This window comes from Protopterus annectens, chromosome 10.part0, assembly GCF_019279795.1.
Source record: "Protopterus annectens isolate FY-2018-M chromosome 10.part0, PAN1.0, whole genome shotgun sequence".
Lineage (NCBI taxonomy): Eukaryota > Metazoa > Chordata > Ceratodontiformes > Protopteridae > Protopterus > Protopterus annectens.
Window position 1 is genome coordinate 1,037,445,595 of NC_056744.1, and position 21,533 is coordinate 1,037,467,127.

The 21,533-nt window shown below is 37.2% G+C and overlaps 1 protein-coding gene across 2 annotated transcripts in view; it reads right to left on the reverse strand.

The window, feature by feature from the left end:
- Window positions 1-21,533, reverse strand: part of LOC122813471 (serine/threonine-protein kinase TNNI3K) — a 2,121,983-nt gene that overhangs the window by 1,309,646 nt on the left and 790,804 nt on the right. For both annotated transcript variants that reach the window (XM_044085806.1, XM_044085805.1), the window contains exon 13: window positions 12,722-12,778. In XM_044085806.1, the coding sequence (XP_043941741.1) occupies window positions 12,722-12,778 (57 nt within the window). The remainder of the gene's footprint in view (window positions 1-12,721; window positions 12,779-21,533) is intronic.

The window sequence follows — 21,533 nt, forward strand, 5'->3', positions numbered from 1 at the left end:
CTAGAATGTAGGAAGGCAGATATATAACTTGATTAGTGTGTGTGTGTGTGTGTGTGTGTGTGTGTGTGTGTGTGTGTGTGTGTGTGTGTGTGTGTGTGTGTGTGTGTATGGGATGCATATATGCTCTGAAATATCCATGATTTACGAGACTGTCACTGACTTGACTCATACTTTGCTCTATTCCATGCAGAATTTGTGGTTTCACTGGCAAATCAAAGATGACTGTAGTCCCTAAATAATGACAGTCATCTGAATTTCACACCTATTAAGCTCCATAATGCAAATTCATAGTAATATGACGTCTGTTATTCTATAAAAGTGCTAAGTATTTAAAACGTGTATTACAAATTAGACAATTTATATTCATGTTTTGGTCCTTTGTGCCCCGTTTTTTTATCTTTGGGCTTGACTCTTGAGCTAAGATGTTAAGGTGTTGAGAGTTATTGGGGGGGGGGGGGTGCAGTGGCTTGAACTATATATTTTGACCAAAGTGATCTGAGAAGCTACATTTCTGCATGTCAGTCACATGTGTTTATTTATTTTATTTGATTGCAATGAAAGTTCTGAAGTGTACACTCATAGCCATACCACTGGCTATATTTGATGGTGACATCCTTTTGTGTGCATGTGTAGAGATGTCACAAGCATGTGCTGTGTATGCTGTAGTACTCAATAATCTGTAAGGAGGTAGCGAAGCCACAAGAAAAATGCAACTTTATTCATTCTTGACGTTTGATTGTTGAGTAGAGTTAACAATAATTAAGTGCTGCTATTAAAGAAAAGGCATTGACTAAAAAAGCATTAGTCTACAAAGAAGCACTTGGACCTGTAATTAACATCTCCATTGAACTGTGTTCTGTTAGTGTTGTTGAGCTGTAGGTGTGAAATTTCTTTCATCCATATCTTTTGTTATAGTGACTGTTCCCTCAGCTTTGGGGGAACGCTATTTAACTTATTATGTCAGACATCATTTATTTGTTAATGAGCAAGTAAAAAAATTAATAGTAATCACTCACTTCCACAGCATATTGTATCTGGTTTGTAGTTCCATAACATTGATATGCTTTTTGCTGCAGTCTCATGTAGCAGCAAAAACATACTGATGACAGAAAACTATAAACGTGATGCTGTACATGGTGAGTCATCACAGAACATTTTTTTACTGTTTTTCCACACTTAGCTATAATGTCCGCTCTTCTTTTATCTACTACCTTGATATTTTAACTTGTTATTTTGGCTATCTTGTTCACACTTTTAAATTTGTATGGGGCATAGATGCTATCAACACTGCCTTATTTTACCTCCTTTTCAATCTGTTCCTCATAGTGTATATATTTTTCTGACAAATTGTAAATATCTACCTTTTCAAATGTAATAGCCTTCAAAATAAGCATGCCAGTATAAAGCAAGTTATACTAACAACTTTGTACTTATAAAAGAGGAACATCTGCCCCTGATTTTTTACCTTGACCTCCATTATTTTTCTATTTTCCTGCCTAATTCTTCATCGTGTGTGTGTGTGTGTGTGTGTGTGTGTGCGTGTGTTTGTGTTATGTGATGTGTGTATATGTGTGTGTGTGTGTGTGTGTGTGTGTGTGTGTGTGTGTGTCTATATATATATATATATATATATATATATATACACACACACACATATATAAATATATATATATATATATATATATATATATATATATATATATATATATATATATATCTATATATATCTGTGTGTGTGTGTGTGCGTGAGAGAAGTCTGTTCTCTGGAATAGTGATCAAGGAGCTGCAGCCCTCACCAATGACACTGGTGGGGAATGTTCACTGACAAAGAAATAGACACATACAATATTTTCTGATGCAGCTCTCTGTACCAAGTACAATTTCCCTTAAGAGTACAAAGGGAATGTACAATCCAGTCCTGGGGCAGGGCTTTTTCTCCAGGCCCGAAATAAGACTCCCCACTGACACAGCTATAGAGTTGAGTCCTTAGCAGGGTCTTTCAATCCAAGTCCTCCACCACCCTCTCTGTAAATCAGTGCTCTCAGTGTCCCTGTTCAAAGTAGCTGACAAGCACATGCACACACACACACACACACACACACACACACACACACACACACACACACACACACACAGTTTACCCACTTTGCCACCTCCATCCATACTATAAGGTAGGTACACTGCCACCAGAACACCTAAAGCCCAGAGTACCCAATTACTCTCAATATACTTAATACTTATGCAAATGGTAATGTTTGACCAAGCAGCAAAACTTTCAGGAATGTGGAACCATAGTGCCACTAAATAAATGCAATCACTCTTAAATGTTAAATATTTTCTAAAAGACCAGTCACAATGAAAGGTATAGATATGTTTAATAATAAATAATACAATAGAAAACATGATAATACTGAATATCTATTTACAATGCAGACCAGAGTTTCATTCACAGGAAATATAAAAAACAACACAGATGGAAAGACAGACAGATACAGAAAAAAACAACATTTATGTAATCTATATTTTCCTACATGACTGTAGAATTATAGGTCCCTTGTAACATGCTAAAGCAAAGCAAGATGAAGGTAGATGAGTGCCTCTTGTAAGGTCTAATAACAAAGTGCATCTATCATATCTCCTACTAGTATTCAAATACAATTTCGCTGCTGGCTACAGAATGACATCACATCTGGTCACATACTACCCCCACACTAGCAACTGAGCCAGAAAGTGGCACAGAAGTATTACAATACACACACAGAATTTTGCTAACGCTTAATACAGTATCTGAAAGTCATAAAACAATCCCAACACTTCCATTCCCACTGAAAGGCTTTTCACATCATTGCATCTCTGGCTGCATTCAGACCTGTGAGATAAAATCTTTATGGCCTAAACCAAGTCATTTAATTTCATGCTACTTTTCTTAAGGTTAGTTAGGCTGAGCTGAACCCCTTCCCTTCCAGCATTCTCTGTTAAAATATATACATTTAATTAGTTACAACAATGCAGTCATACATGTATATTTCTTTTCTCTGACCCACTGTTGGTATATTTTTAACACAAGCAACTCTACAAATATGATATTCAAGTGACATATAACTCTTTACAAAACTCCAGCTAACACAGCTGCCATATGTTACACATGCACTGCCCTGCTACCCCTAGCACAGCTGGCACTACCTCACATCATCACAATATATATATATATATATATATATATATATATATATATATATATATATAAATGTGTGAGTGTTATATTAGTTAGCGTTGCATGCATTGTTTTTATGTGATGAAATTATGAAGTTTTGCTGTCACTGGTAAATTTTATCGAACTGTGTAACATTGAAGTTCATTATAGCAACTATTACATAACTCAAGGGTTCTGCCCTTTTTGGAGTTTGTGTGATCCTGGTGTTACCATTTTTAATTCCCAGGGGTGGCGGGGATGACCCACCACTCTTGTCATATAAAAAGTTATTTTGTTTTATTTTTTACAATCACAAATGTAACCTGTTGGTTTACATTTGTTATTACTTTTTTGTGATGATTTTAGTAGCAATTAATGAAAATCACCAGGAGTTTATTTAATGTTTTATGTTTTAATCAAGTTAACCAGTGATTATTCATTATAAACTCATATATATATATATATATATATATATATATATATATATATATATATATATATATATAAATATATAAAAACAAACAAAAATGATGGACTCATATGTTGTACAGAGGCCACATAGGAGAGTAGAACCAAAAAAAAAAAAACGGAAGATTTGTAATGTGTCAAAATAGAACCCACTCTGTCTATTCACAAAAGTTTAATGCTTTCTTCCCACAATGCTAAGGGACTTCCTCAGAACAATCCAATAGTACAAACCCCTGTTAATGTATTTATGTTCAGTTATTCAATTAATTAGAATAAATTACAAAAATAATCAATAAGCAGTTATTTGTTCTGAAAATGAATTGTGTCAGATACAATTAATTTCTTAAAAACAATAATAAGTTAGTAATGAACATTAAAACCATCAAATATTCATACTGTTCATATCTAAAGTCCTGATAAATAATTCATACATAAAAAATTATAAAAAATTACACCTACAAAACTGATTAATTTCTATAAATTCAATGAATCTGTGTGCAAAAACGTAATAACTAAATGTTGTATAAATATAAACTTAAAGGACAAAACATTCAAACATATATATATTTATGTTAAGACCTGGTAAAAAAATCATTACAGTTTAGCTACTTGCTTTCAATATAGGGATAATAAAGATGTTTTTGTTTAAACCAGGAGGGGTGGAAACATTCAATTTAAGTTGCTGATGCAAAGACTGTCATTCTAACAGATTTGCAAATGTATAAAGGCAACAGCTTTCTCAGATTTTGTTCTTTTGTCATACAGCATTTATTTGACTCTTGAGCTAAGAGGTTGAGAGGTATGGGGGGGGGGTTGCAGTGGACTGTACACTGTATTCTGACAGCAGTGAGCTGAGAAGATACATTTCCACATGGTATTGGTATTTATGCATTTATGTATTTGTTCATTCATTTGATTATAATCAAATGTCTAAGTTGTATATACAGTCACAATCATACAAGCAACTGTACTTGATGTGTGTGTGTGTGTGTGTGTGTGTGTGTGTGTGTGTGTGTGTGTGTGTGTGTGTGTGTGTGTGTGTGTGTGTGTGTGCATGTCTTTAGGGGAATGTTTGCAGCTGCCTGGATGTAGGTCTGTGTGCATGTGCGCTTTGGTGTTTCTGTACAACTTTGTTTCTATAGGGTCATGTTTGCAGCTGTCTAGATGTGAGTGTGAGTGTGTGTGTGTGTGTGTGTGTGTGTGTGTGTGTGTGTGTGTGTGTGTGTGAGAGCATGTGCGCATGCACATATGCTTGTGTTTGTGTGTGGTGTGTGTGTTTGAGACACTGGGTATATGCGCGAAAGTACATGTGCGTTAGTGTGTGTGTGTATGTGTGTGTGTATGCGTGTGTGTGCACGCGTGTGTATGTGTGCGTGCGCGCGTGTGTATATGTGTGTGTGTGTGTGTGTGCGCGTGTGCGTGTGTGTGTGTGTGTGTGTGTGTGTGTGTGTGTGTGTGTGTGTGTGTGTGTGGTGTGTGTGTGAGTCTGTCTGGGTATATGTGTGAAAGTGCATGCGTGTGTGTGTGTGTGTGTGTGTGTGTGTGCGCTCACGTGTGTGTGTGTATAAGTGTGTGTGTGTGTGTGTGTGTGTGTGTGTGTGTGTGTGTGTGTGTGTGTGTGTGTGTATATGAGTGCGTATGTGTGTGTGTGAGTATATGCTATAATGAAAGGGTCCTGAAGCAATCTATTGATAAAATGTACTTAATGCCACATGTTGTTTGATCACATGTGATGGTCATTGACATGTTGTAAGACAGCCCCGCATTATTCCAATTAGCCCCAGCCATTCATTTTCTTCCTGCAACCTTCCCCTACTTTGATATCACTAGCCACCACTGGTAAAATGCAATGTAGTCAGGGAAAAGAAACACCACTACCCATGAAACTAAGACTGACAATGGTAGTTGATTTTAACTGTATTCAACAAGCACTACCAAGTATACTAGTTACTTAGAAATGGTTCTAGAACTGTCTTCTCCTGTACATGACAAGAATTATTTCCTTTCAGAATTGTGAAAGTTTTTTTTTTCTTTAAATTTCACTTTGCATACTTACATTGCTGAGAAAAGGAATTGCAGCTTCATAAAAATGAAAGCAGCTTTGCAAAAACAGCACCTTTTACAGTTAAACTTTAAAAAAAATGATTTTCTGTAGTGTGGGCAAAGCCCCTGCTCAGGCTCTTTCACCACACCTAATTAATATAGTCGACTTTCAGGTCATTAGGGATTGAACCCTGTACAACACCTCTCGGTAGCTTATGCACTTTTGTAAATGGTGGTGATGTTTTGTTAAACTTAACAGAAAAAAACACTGCAGTCAGCATCAGTTTCTCCATCAAACATGGAATTTAGCTCAGTGACATTCTACACAGATTTTGCATAATAAGCTGTGACCTACGAATAAGGGCATCTAAAGGTAGCAAAAGGAAGTACTGAGTGGATCACAAAAGTCAACAAATCTAATGTATAACTCACCAGAAAATATGCCACAGACATTATAACATGGAGATAATGCAAACACTGAAACAGTTCTATGCACTGTCTACACCTGGACTTTGTCAGTCACCACTAGATTGAAGAAATGTATATTGCCCTGCATATTATTAAATACCAGTTATCCTCCCATACAAGAATTGCATATTCCAGTTGTTGTTTCTTTTTATCAGAGGTGGTATGTGCCACTTTAAACTAATCAAGGTGGAAAAATTGACTGGCTAAGTAACTGTCATATTTAGAGAAGTAATCATTAAAACAATTGTATTGTAAACTAAACAAATACCTAAATTAAGTGCAGAAAGCTGCAAGTTATAGATATCTTAGCAGGTAAATTGTATTCCGCATCTTCTTTTACAATTTCCTTGTATAAATCCACGCTGTATAGATGCCTCAGTCAAACAGACTGAAACCTTTTGGGCACTGATGCAATACATTAATATCCTGACATTGTGATTCATTTATATTATTTTATTGAACATATCTGAGGACAGTAGGGATAACAAGACAAGTACAGACAGAAAAGGAGGCCCAATATGACTTCCTGCTACAGCTACCACAGCTAATGTGCATACCATATTCCCAGTTCACACACTCTAGTTTCTTTGTGATGTCTGTATGCCCTCTCTGTCTGTGTGGATTTTTACAGAGTGTCCCTGCTTTTCTCTCTCATCCCAAAGGCATGGGGTAAGTGCATTAATATTCATCAGACTTTTCCATAGGTGTGCACACAACGTGTGAGTGATAGTATGTATTTGCCTTGGAATGGCATGGGACTTTATCCAAGACTAGTCTTTCTGGTTTGCACCAGTGAGCAGTGGGATAAGCTCTATCTTCCATGTGAACCAGAACCTGATTACACAGGTAATCTGAGAGGCAATTGTTAAAGTTATACTAAATAAAATAAAAAAAATAAAAAGTGAAAAGGTACTATTCATGCCATCTGAAGTCAAATTTCTAGGTACTATTTTATGTCCTTCCGGGGGTACTCCTTGTTCGGAGAGGGTGCAGGGAATTTTGCAAATGGATAAACCGGTTACCATTCCGGATTTGCACCAATATCTGGGTATCATGTATTATAATTGGGAATTTTTAGAGGACTATGCCAGCATGGCAGCTCCTCTGTATGACATGCTTTCTAGCCAGAAAGAATTACCCTTTCTGGAATGGGGACCAAAGGAAAACATAGCATTTTGTGATTTAAAGGCAGCATTAGCCAAGGCTACAGAATTAGTAGCTCCAAGTCTAACACATCCCTTTGTGTTACAGGCAGCAGCTGGACCCAACACACTCTCTGTTGTGCTTTTATAGGAGTGGCCTCAGGGCTCTGATTCTAGAATGGAAATGACTTTACGCACCATTACATTTTTCAGTAGGAAGATGACACATGTTGAGAGGGGATATCACCCGTGCATTCAGCAACCTTTGGCCATTTACTGGGTTTAAAACAAACTGAATACCTAACAGCTTTTTCTAAAGACATTATAGTACAGGCACCGCATTATGCTATACAGGCTTTGGTAAATGAGGATCAGCTAAATAAACTGATTGATGATGTCAGTCAAGCAGTGTTTGCAAAACGGTTGGCATTGTTTAGTGTTAAGCAAGTTACAATAAAGGCAGAAGATAAGTATTACTTATCTAACTGCATGGGATATGAAGGAAAATGACACAAATGCATTAATCACATTTCAAATCCAGAAAAGCCCATTCTGCCTCTGATTTTCAGAAAGACAGGCCATCCGTCATTGTTAACAGTGCTCGATTTTGGGACAATGAACAATATCGGACTGGATTTGCAGCAGTACCAGAAAACCTTTCTATGGGACAGCCGATTCTGATTCAGGACATATGTCTGCTCAGCTAGCTGAACTGGAAGCAGTTCTTTATGTGTTACAGCATTTTCCACCTGTCAGTATTTTTTCATACAGTGCATACGTAATTAATTCTCTGTGGCTGCATATGTCTACATGGGCAAGGAGACGGTTTGTTGATAATACAGGCAAACCACTCAAGCATGCTTCTGTGTTACAGACTATTTGGAATTTGGTTCGTAGTCAGTCCCTTGTAGGTTGCTACAGTATCTTAAAGGTAAAAGCTCATCAGAAAGCTACAAATGAAAATTTTCAGTTAAATAACTATGCTGATCAGATGGCAAAAAAGGCAGCAAAGAAAGGAATGCAATTGTATCCTACAGAACACCTACCACTGCAGCACATGCCATGCAGTCATATTCAGTTCAAAATTTGCAACATGATTTGCTGCAGATCCAAACTAAGTTTGGACTGCATGAAAAGCTAGAAAAATGTACTCTTGTAGGAGAAAGTCCTGGGCAATAGTATCCAAAATGTTTTGAAGATTGTTCTAGTCTTGCTTATATACCGTACCAACAGGCACGACAGTTAGTGAAATTTAATCATCAGGTATTGGGACATTTGGGTACACAAAAGTTATGGCCCATTGTAAAGATCAAGTACTGGCATCCATAGTTAAAGAAAATCTGTGATTTAGTGCATGTTGAATGCTTAATATGTTTGCAGGTTAATGCTCAATTGAAAAAAACACAGTTACTAAGGGTAACTTCAGCAGATGGACCTTGATATGCCATCCAAATTGACTTTGCAGGTCCATTACCCCCAGCTAAAGGTGGGTAGATGTATCTTCTAGTGGTAGTTGATGTTTTTTCAAAATGGGTAGAAGCAATTCCTACAAAAACAATGACAGCTAAGGCTACAGCAGAAGCCTTATGGAAAAACATTTTTTGTCATTGGGGATGGCCACGAGTTATTGAATCCGATAACGGGCCACAATCTGTCAGTAAACTGATGGAAGCTTTGTGTGATTTGCTTGGTATCCAGCAATGATTTCATGTTTCTTACCATCCCCAGTCTAATGGGACAGTTGAAAGAATGAACAGGACTCTTAAGGAATGGCTTAAGAAAGCCTGCTTGGAAAAAGGTGTAAATTGGGTAAAACATTTGCCTGGAATCTTGCTGGGTTTCAGAGAATCTCCACACAGTAAAACAGGGATCTCACCATTTGAAGTCATGGCAGGTAGAAAAATGCCTGTACAATTGCCATTCGATCCTACTGTTAGTACAAACTGACCATTATTAGAAATTGCACAGCATCAACAATGGTTAAAAGATGTTTCTGAATTGTGTCAAAGCTTATCAGAAATGCAAGTATTCAAATTACGGTCAAAGGATCCTGTTATGCCAGAAGAAAACCTTCCCCCTGGGACACGGGTATTGATCAAGACGTTCCAGACGGACGGTCCATGGGATAGTAAATGGCAATGACCTTTTGAAGTAATTGCTCAGTTAGGACCTCTAGTGTACAAAGTTAAAGGAAAGAAAAAGACCAAAATAATTCTTGTTCATAAAGATCAGTTGTGACTTCATGTTTTGTGGGGTTTTTTGTAGACTCACAGCAAATGCCAAGTCTGAAACAGTTAAAAAAGCATCTATCAAAACAACTTTTCAGATTAATACCACTTACGTGGAAAGGTTATATTATAGTACATAATGAAGATTCTGTTTGTTATTGTACTGACTGTACTCATTGGAGCCCTTAGGGTAGGTTGTCAAACAGGAGAAATGCAAGTTTGGAAAATAAACAATGACAATAATACTCTAAAGCTAGGTTGGTGCGAATGCTCAAAGATAAATTGTTTTTGTGGGCAAAGACAGCAGGACAACTTTATTTGTCCATATAATGCTACTTGTATCTTCAGGTACATAAAGATTTCCAGTAACGTTACCTTTTGGTCTGCGGTTAAGGGTCATTATTACATTCGACCAAATAGTCCTAAGGTAACCCTTGAATTTGATTCCAAAGTTTTTATTAAATGTTGTCAGTTTTCTATATTTTATTTGAGAAAACGAGAAAATTCAAAGAAATTCCAACATCGATACAACAGCTAAACTTTATCTATGTGAATAAGTGTGGTAATCATACTATACAGAGAATTAGTATTCCTCCCAATAATACAAAAGTACAACTAAATTTTACTACTGGAGTTTCTGTAATATGTACTAATACCACAGTCATTACAGGCAGCATACATTGGGAATATGTTCTAACAATATCAACAGGTAAACCTACCTCTCTTTATACAGACCATTTAGTTAAAATTCCTTCTACCTGTAAAAAGTTAGGTAGACAGTATCAAAAGGCTGTAGTACATTTTAACACCACATTCCCAGACACAGGCAGGTGCCGATATAAAAAGGCATGGTATGATACTCTGCTAGGAAGCCTAGGTACAGGCATGAGAGCTATTAAAATGACATTGAAATTCTGACTAAATGATTAAAAGTAGTGGGGGAAGATTTCTCTCAGATTGTGCATTTACAAGCATCTTGGAATCCAGAAATATGTAAGACACACCTGCATAATATAAATTATCAGCAGCAATTTTTAGACAGTTATGATGCTATGCAGCGACATAAGTTGAAATTTGATGGTAACATGACAATTTTTGTAAACTGGACAAAATGCACTATGCAGTCTTTGTATGTGGAAATTCAGAAAAATAGAGTACAAACTGAACTTATGTTACAAAATGAAAATGTTTGGTGACAATTGTTTAACAAATAGATACCGATTGGATTAGGTTATTTACTGAAGTAACATACTGTACTCTACAATACTGTACAGGAAATTTTTTGCATTATAATGTTATTGATACAACGGCTCCCTATTACGCTGTTGCAGATGCAGGTTTTCGAATGCGTCTTTGTCGAACTAAAAAGCATGAAAAGGCAAAATAGCAAAGCGGCTTTTCAGCAAATTCTTTCCCTGAGAAAGAATTCATTTGGCCACTTTCGCTACTTTGCCTTTTCAGCACTGTAGCGCAATCTCGGAGTTAGTATATTTAAGTAGGGGGGTTGTGGGGGGCAAAGCCCACCACATTATGTAATGTTTTACAGTTTTTTTTTATTTTGGAACAGCTATTTTTTCCCTTGGAAAAAAAATCGCTGTTCTGAGGTTTCAACGTTGTAAGTTCATTCGCTCTTCTGAGCATGCAATATCATAATATAGATCCATTACAACTATTTTGTGTCAATTTACTGTATTACCTATAATATTTTTTGTACTAAAAGGGTATGAGTATTGGTTGCCACAATTTGAAGGTAATTATATAGATATGAGAGGAAAAACACATAAAATCGAGTACTGTACACAGACTCAAAATGGACTAATTTGTGTACAGCATTCGCTTGTCTATGAACCATGCTTACTGCAGCATTCTGTTAATTTGTGTAAACGGATTGTTATCCCTTTTTCTTTTCAAATGTTTATAGAAGTGCCCCCTCAGTATATTTGTCTGGTTACAGATCAAGACGTAGGTCATAAGTTAAAATTACCTTTTGTAGGATGTTTATCACATGTTGATTTCCTTAAATGAACCCATAGAAGTGAATATTTCCAAGAACTGGAATTATGACTTAATACAGCTTGCCAATATATCTGTATCTTTGGATAATTTAAAAAACATAATGAACAATACTAAAATTCTCAGAGTGTATTTGGAAAAAATAAATAAAAGTATTCTGTATTATGAGGCATTAAGCATCATTTTGGCTGAAAAGACCAAAAAAGACACTGCTCACAACTGGTGGGATATCTTTACTGGTTGGTCAAAATCAGGAAAAAATCTGTTAAATTGGTTGATACACCCTGTATTAGTAGTGTTAGGCATTATAGTCATACTAACTATCTGGAATTGCTACATAAGTTGTCATTTGCGAAAAAATTATAGAGTTCAGCAAATCATGATGGTTAACCTGAATAAACTGGAAAAGGTTTTAATGTGTACCATTAAAGAAAAAACTGCAAATGAACAGTCACTTTCCACTTTTTAAATAAAAAGTGGGAATTGTGAGAGTAAAGAACAGGTTAAAATGGATTTCTGTGGATTTTTCTGAAAATGTGAAATAAATGTTCTGCATTTCAGTGTGTAGAGTGCACTCAGCTTGAACTCAGATACCTAACTTGGCAAAAAATATAGCTTGGCATTTATTGTTAATAAGAATCAGAAGTAAAATATTTTATCTCTAACAAACTATGCAGCTTTCTAAAATTATTATCTACAAGCAGGTCAAGACAAACTCTTGTATGCAGCTGTGTCTCGTCAACATGATATGCAAAGATAGGCCAAGGACGAAAAGAGTTATTCTTCAGGAACAGAATGTTTAAAATAAGCAAAACAAACTGTCAGCACACCAGCTTCAAGGGAAAGACATTATTCTGGCAAATTCTCTAAACTGCTAATGCAGGCAGAAAAGACACTACCTGAATAGTGTAGCATAACTTTAACAGCAATGAATGAGGTTAGACATTTGTAAATCATGAATGCAGTACTTTCAGAACATCCCACATAGACAAGAATCTTAACTGCTCATCTTTTATAATAAGCTAGTACCCTAGTTCCATGTTCAGTCACTGCAATTATTAGAAAATAATGTAACTGCAGTTTAAACAAAGTACAAACTCCAAAGTATTTCACCTTCATTAAGCATATTACCTTTAAAGTGTTTCACCTTCATTAAAATATATTACCTTTAGTCATACTTTTAATCTTCCCGAGAGGTGATGGCACAGAAACGTAAGAACCATCTAAGGGAGAAAATCTAAAGTTAAAAATGATGTTCTGGCATGAACTATTACATATATTCTTCTTTAACCTACAAGAAAATAGTGAAGATGATAAACTCACAATTAAGTTGTAAGTGTTAACTATTTATCTTTATTAATTTTGTGTATTTCTCAATGTTTACTTAAAATATAGCATACCATATAGATCACTGACACATTTCCTTAACATGAAGGAAGGTACCTTTAAGTCTCTGATTTTCTGGCTGTTCATCAGTCACAGCCTCTTTCATGTCACAGATTATATCCAATATCCAGGCTGTATAATCACGTTTGCTATTCTACTTTTATTAAATTATAGTCTTTTCAGTGTTGCATGATCTGTGCTCATCCGGAATAACCTTAAAGTTCTTCTGTGATAAGTAAGCAAGCAATACTACAGAGAATATGAGCAACAAAAGCAGATAAAATCATTTTATAATCACTAGTATTAACATGCATCATAAGGCATATGTCTCATATGATCTGTGTCATGTACTATTCAGTGTGTATATTTGTATATAAAATATATATATATATATATATATATATATATATATATATATATATATAGGGTCTATAATCGAAAACGTAATAGTTGACCCATAAATGTCGAAGTGCTAAAACATCGAAGACTTAATAAAAACAAAAAAACCTACCCAAACAAACCAATATTACCTTTAAAGTGTTTCACCTTCATTAAAATATATGTAAGCAGGGGGCAAGCCCCCCTGCACCCCCACACCCCCCACTACTTAAATATATCAACTCCAAGATCGCACTACAGTGCAGACAATGGAAAACTTCCATTTCTGCACTGTATGGAGATCTCCGTTGAAATGTTCAAGGTTCTAGCACTTTGACATTTACGGGTCGTTTATTATGTTTTTGATTATGTTAGTATTCGATAACATAATATAGACCCTATATATATATATATATATATATATATATATATATATATATATATATATATATATAGGAAAAGCATTTGATATGCATTCAGGCTATATTTGCTGACTGGAATATGTAGTGGGTGGCTTTGCCTGTAACATTCTCTGATGACCCTGGAAATCTGTAAACTAATCATGACTATCACTACATGGAATGGCCACATATACTGGTTAATCCATGTATCAACATCTTTATAATGCACTTAATGACACATACATTCCCATAAATGAAGTTCTGTTTTAGCATGAATGAAAGTACTACATAAAGTTCTTAAATGCTAAATAAAGATGTTCATCATATTGATCACTGCTACAGTAATCTTTGCTATAAGGGTCATCTACTGCCACGAATGTAACAGCTAACCAACTTCCAAAGTTTTGGGGCACCTTCTGTGTGCCCAAACTGTCAGGCAGCTTGAGCTGTGCTGACTACAAGACAACTTTGGGTGTGAAGCCCTTCAGGACTTTACTGCTTCCGAAGAATATGCTCCTCTGAGGCTTTTAAGGATTGACGGTTGGCTTGTGCTTTCCTTTGCAGGGCAGATAGGTTTCCTTTGGGGGGCACTTCCATTTTCTTAAATTTGTTAATTTTGTTAATGGTTTATTACTTTCCTCTTCAGGAATGTTATTTTAAAATTAGGAATATTGTGTTTTAATGGAGTATTTTGAGACTGCAACATACCTTTAAATAGAGCACACATTTTTCAGTAGGTATAAAAGTAGTGAAAAGTAACTGTAAGCATTCTTTTCTGTGACAAAATTGTGTTTATTTTACTTTTGTGAGGATGGCATAGTGTTTTAAAGTGCATTTTTTGCTGTATTTTTCTGTTAAAACAGTAAGTTTTGGGGACTAGTATTGTTTATCTGCAATTGTTGCTTGTCTTCCCTAGGAAAGAGGCACCGTTTTCATATTGATCATAGAACAAACCACAGGTCCCATGATCATTCCTTCTTCCAGCCACAGAAAGAAACATTTAAGCAAATAATCTTTTCCACCACAGCTGAGTAGCAATTTGTCTCAGCCACAGGTGGGTGACTGTACTGTGACTATCTGTGGTCCCACAGACTAATCATCTTTTACCCTGGATCCTTCTGGTGTAGCACTTATAGCCACTATGGACTGTCAGTTAATCAATTCCTCTGTGGCTGTTGGGATCCCATCAATGAACACAACAGCTGGCAAGCCAATCCCAGCAAGCTGTCATTTGTCTGAGGCAGGTCAGATCAGACTCAGGTTTCAGTGGGGGGGTGGAGAACAGGTAGGGTCAGGATAGGCAGGAGGGCTGAGGTGGGCTGGGCTGCCTAGGGGAAGGATAGAAAAGGCTGGTAACAAAGCAAATCAGTCTTTTCAATCTCTACCTTGGCAACTTGTCCCACCCTACCATCCCCTCGTAAAAGCAGGGGTGTACTTGCCAGTCAGTTTAGGGCCAGGTAAGGTACTTAAGGAACCCGGTGACCTGCAAAGTTGATCGCACTAGGGGTCATGAAGGAATTTCCTGTTTTTTCCCTCTGGGTTTTTCAGGTTTTCACCTTCTTCTCTGGGTAGAATAGACAGGTTAGGCTAGATTGTCACAGTCATGTAAGCGGAAGACAGGAAAGGTAAGGGAGGCCAAGGTAAGTGAGGGGGTCACATGACTCTTCAGCCGGACTTTTCACAGGCCAGACAGCCCCAAGGGATTGTTGCCAGGGGACTTATCAGCCTGGCAATGGCTCCTTGGCAGATTGTAAGGCAGCCTAGAGGAATTGTGATGAAATGTGAAATGAAAAAAAGTTGTTATGATGTGGGTATGTTGAATCAGAAGGCCAGATATCAACAGTGCTGACTGTTGTCCTGTAGGTTTAGGGGAATACTATGAAATAAATAAAATGGCCTCCCTGACATTCCTGCCTTGTGCACATCTCATAATAATTGGCTTCTATTAGAGAAAGGTCATTGGCAGTAAATGGCAATAAACACATGGCTGCGGCCATTTAATCCATCTGAGGTCTCTGTGTTTTTATTGAATATGCAGCTTCTAGTAACCCTGACTTGTAAAGCATGCAACCTCAATAGATATATTGTCAACGGTGCCAGGGAATGATAATGTTCTGAGCTGTTTTTTGGATATGGCTCAATGGTTGATATGGATCATTATGAACATTATGTTAAATGTTTTATGTAAAACAACATCTAAAAGATCATTCTGTTGGCATCAGTGGCAAGGCAAGGTATTGGTTCACTAAACTTTATTAAAGGCAGGTAGAGCTGTACCAATCTCAGACAAATGGAAAGCCACTCTTGTCAGTCATGAGAGAGTGAACAGGGAAATTTTTCCTGTTGCATCCCTAGGTATGCTGCTGCTGCTATTAGTAACATGGTTGGACCTATTTTTTTTTTTGTCAAAAAGAAACAGAAAACCAAGCATGTATCTACTCCTCCTCCTCCTCCTACTCAATTTTCTTTGGCTAGGATTAGTTTACTGTGTCTGGTTCAGGATTTAATTCAGGTTATTGATCCTTCTTGTAAAGTGTTTTTTGGTAAAAGAAAGAGGGATTCCTCTTTTCCTGAAGAGATTCAAGATTCTAAATCTGAAGAAGATGCAGGAATGAATACATTTTTTGTCTCAGATTTCTGATTCAGACTCAGAGAAGATTCCAGTGTTTGATTCACCCTGCGGGGATTCTCTTTCTCTAACACAATAGCTATGGGTCTATATTAAATAATCGAACGCTTAGAAAAGCGAATGATGATTTATTGACCCCATGTAAATGAAAGCTTACAAACTCGAATGCTTAGAACAACGTTTTTTCCAAGGGAAAAAAAATCGCTGTTCCAAACAAAAAAAAAAAAAATAAAAAATACACTTAAAACATAGCTATGTCCCCCACACCCCCCCTACTTAAATATACCAACTTTGAAATTGCACTACAGTCACGAAAACAGCAAAGTAATGGATGCAGTCAAGCAAGGAGCCCTGCAGGAGTGATCATTCGAGCATCTGCTGTTTGCTTACACAACAGTACTTTCTTAAACACTACTACCACTCTGGCCCTTGTCAGTCTTTGCAGAAAATGTCTCTTCCTCCCAGCACTGTGTCCCTTTTAGCAAACAGAGGCACAAGTATAGTCACACACAAACACACACAGATACACACATATCTTCACCCTTTAAATGTGATCATTTGGTAGCAAATCCTAGCATAACTTCTATGCAACCCAGGTATTATAGCTGTAGTAAACACTGTGGCACTAATGGAGACAGGTGTGTTCTGGGGAGAATGACATCTTTTACCCTAAATGGATTGAGCCATTTTGTGTCTGTGTGAATGTGTGTGTGCTCGATCATGTATGTGTGTTTGCGTTTGTGCATACTATGACACACTATTCTTCTACGCAGATTATTTTTTCTATCCTGTTACCACTGAATGTAATAATAAGCTATGGATAGATGACGTGCAGATTATTTTTTCTATCCTGTTACCACTGAATGTAATAATAAGCTATGGATAGATGACGTAGGCATTAGAGAATGAATGAATGAATGAATGAGGGAATAAATTGTCTTCCAAACATGAATGTCAATATATTCTCTATGGCACAGACCCAGAGAGTGAGTGCAAACATGGGTCCTACAGATGGAGAAGATCCATTAGTATCAGCATACTGGGTCTAGATGTTTTGATCTCTGGTGATCTAGTGATGCCAGCTCCAGCATGCATTTTCCCCAAGATTGTGACTTACTTGCTTTGAGAACTCAAAGACAAATGGATCCCTTTCAAAACATCGAATAGTCATAACATCTAAGCTCAGAGCAATGAGACTATAACATCTAAAACCCATAATGTCTAAAACTCATAACATCGAAACTTTGCATCACAACTTCAAAACCTACAATTCACATGTAAATAACATCCCCTCCACCTAAAACAACACCAAAGTAGTAAACACACTTTGTACTATGTTTCTGCAGGGGGACAAGCCCCCCTGCAATCCCCATTTGAGGGGCTCCACCCCCACACCCTCCATAAATTAAATATACCAACTCTGAGATCACACTACAGCAGAGAGCTTGCTCCACTGCAGAAACGTATTACAACGTGTGTGACAAACACATACACACATGTACACAGACCCACACACACCCACCTATGCAGACACACAAACACACACACACACACACACACACACACACACACACACACACACACACACACACACACACACACACACACACACACACACACACACACACACACACACACTCCAATCCCTAGTTCAACAACTTTCAATACATCCAAAAGTTTCAGCATTACAACAAAATGTCACTATAATCATAAACATTCATCTTCTTACTTTTGGCATATAAGGCACTCAGCAGAAAGTGTTTCCAATGTATTTCCACACCCAAACACGCTGTCAAACAAATGTCTATTTGATACAAAGAATGAGACCCATATATATATATATATATATATATAGAGAGAGAGAGAGAGAGAGAGAGAGGGAGGAAGGGAGAGACAGAGATAGATAGAAAACAATACAATTATTTATTAAATATATTTTTGTCATTCATTTTCCAAAAAGTTAATAATAAAATATATTGGCAAAAAAGAAAATGAATGACCAGCTTTACAACGTTCACAAGAAAGGTCTATCTATAAATCATCCTGGAATAACCTAGTAAACTGGCATTTATGGAGAACAAATGAAAGCTTTGTGAGATTTCTTTTAGAGAATTCCTTGACCAGTGGTTGATTCTTGTTTGCAGTCTTGACTGCCCATTCACCACCTGCACTTTTTTATAGGTTGAATACACACCTAGAGCAATCTTTAGGCTGAGATTCATACAGGTGCACTGTACACTGGCAGAAATCTTTCTCAAACTGGCAGTATTGTGTAGCAGCTTATACAGTAATTACATATCCATGTGAATCACACAGTGCTTTCATGCACATAGTTGTGATCTAGTCTAGGTAGGTGATCGGTGCAGCAAGGTAATCACTTGAAATTACATGACTTGCTGTGTAATATGGAGACCAAGTGGCTGAAAAAACAGACTCACATAAACTAAGTCAAAGGTGGCCATTTCTTGGAATATTCCTTTTTCTGAGGTATGGCAATCTTGGAGTTGGTATATATAAGGTCAGGGATGTGGGGACTTCTTCCTTACAAAAAACAAGTTTAAAAGAGAAGTGTGATTAGTCTCATTTTATTTCCATGTGTCAGCACTCAGCATTACAAGTGCTGACATTTCAATAGGCAACCCCCCGGCCCAACTGTGCCATGGAAGATATGCACAAAACACAAGATAATATTCAAAAGGTGGGTGCATGTCACCTTAGGTGAAATTCACGAGAGTTGAAAAACATTCCTTTGTGTTGAACTTTGTGTTTTGCTGCATCTTGAAATAAAGCAGAACATTTAGTGGCTATGCTGTGCTCACTAGCACATCCCACAGCAGGACATGATGAAGACGAGCATAAGGTTATATATTCAAATACTATTTGCAGCTACAGCTCTCTGATATCTACATGCTACAATATTTGCCAGACTAATAATAGGGGATGAAAGGATTGTATGGGAAAGTAGGAAAAAGGGGAAGATAGCAAGCAGAAGGACACACAAAAGGACAATATATAGGAGTGTACAATTTAATGAAAGTTAAGACAACATTTTTAAGGGAATAGGGTCCCCTTTTCATGTGGAGAGAATGGAAGTGGAAAAAGAGTATTAGGAAAGTAAGGGAAAGAAAAGGTGAGTAGTTCCGCATACAGACGTAGAGAGTCATACATAGTATAGCACATAAAAGCAAGGGGCACATATGCATTCCCTGTGATGGGGAGACAAACATATGACGGAGAAATGGCAATGACTAGGGATGGACAATGCACAGTATATGGGCTTGAGAGAGGGGATATACCAGGCTGGGATAGGGCATGGTACAGGCAACAGCAGCAGCATGAAATCTGCTCCCCCCCCTGTTTAAATGGGTAAAAGTCATCAGCAGCTGATGAATTAAGGAGTATATTGGTATGAGTTACAACTTCCTGTGACAGCCTGATGTCTGTGGTCAGTTAGGTGAGTGAATTTGCAATTTGCTCCAGGAGGCTGTTTACTCAGGTCATGATATGTCTTCCTCTATGACCACGCAATTCCTGCTCATACTCCATAAGGCTATCATGTGGATGCAGCTTGGCCTCATCTAGAAGCATGTCCTTGATCCATATGCTCTATGATACTGACCTCTTTCTCTCTCTCTCTCTCTCTCTCTCTCTCTCTTTACTGGTCCCAGAATGCCTCCCTGACAACCAGGATGGGTGAGCCTGCAATGAACACTCACTCTTAAACTCCTATCAGCATCTCCCGTTGTTCTTGAGCCACCTAGGTCATGATTTCATCCCTGAGCACCACAGAACTGACCTCTACTTACTTATGTTTCCAATTCTTGTTTTTGAGAAGTCTGCACATTCAGAGTGAAGTATGACTGGCTTTCTCTAGACTTTTCTACAAATGCAGTAAAGGCATAAGAAATATAACTTGTGATGCATGCATATGTTAAGTAACTCAGCAAATAAAACACTTGGATTTAATTCCAGGGGGCTCAGAATGTTGTGGGTTATATCCTGTCTCTAGATGCTTGGATTTGAATAACAACACTGACGTAGTGCAGTATTTGGTACTCCTCAGGTGGGCTTGGATTTATATTACAACACTGACGTAGTGCAGTATCTGGGATGCTGCTCTCCTCAGGTGGTGCCCATCTGATGAGACAATAAACTAGTGCCAATATGCTTGAGTTCATGCTAATTACAAAAGATCCTCCAGCAGTCATCTAGAAGAATTTTGATGGTGTCCTACATAGATATTAAGAATACCACCTTAAGTCTCACCTAAAAATTAGTTGTGTGTGGTGCAACTAACCTTCCAAAAAAAAAAAAACAAATAAATAAGTTAATATTATACTTTTTTCCAGTATATGACTGGCACAAAGCAGTTTCAGAAGAACTTTAATACATATAATATATTCATTAACTGTGGTGGGGAAATAGAAACAACATCAAAAAGAGACACATCATTTTGAACAATTTAAAATATGCATCAATTCACACAATTTAAGGGTTAACTCTAAAAGAGTAATATGGTGTCTCGACACTTAACATTTCTGCCTCCTAGGTCCAAGGTCCAAGTTTATTTCTGACTCTTACTTATTATGGTTCTACTGCAGGTGCTCACTTGCACAAAGCTTGAGACACACCTGCTCATTGCCACTTGCTCAGAAAAGCAAGTGCTCATACTACCACCAGCCTGACCTACATGAGCTGCAAGGTATTTGAGACCCTGGCTTAGAGACAGTCATTTTTGTGTGCATGGGACTCAAGCTCCTAAAGTTTTACTAATATTATCTATGTGCAGCCTATATATTCTGTCCATGCCCATTTCTTATTTTGCTTGCTTTTTGTGTGGATACACACACACACACACACACACACACACACACACACACACACACACACACACACACACACACACACACACACACACACACACCCACACACACACACACACACACACACACACACACACACACTTATTGTGTACATATCTACCAGTTCCACAAAGCCATATTTGCATTTTAATTGATAGCTGCATATCGAAGAGCTAGACCTTTCACACTATGATGTTTTAAAACCATATGGTACTGAAAACTGCTTTATGTTTTTAATTTAGGCAGTTTATTTTTTTATTGATTGTTCCATACCAAAGAGTGGGAAACACTGTGCTGTGTTTTCTTTCTTGCAGTGAAATAA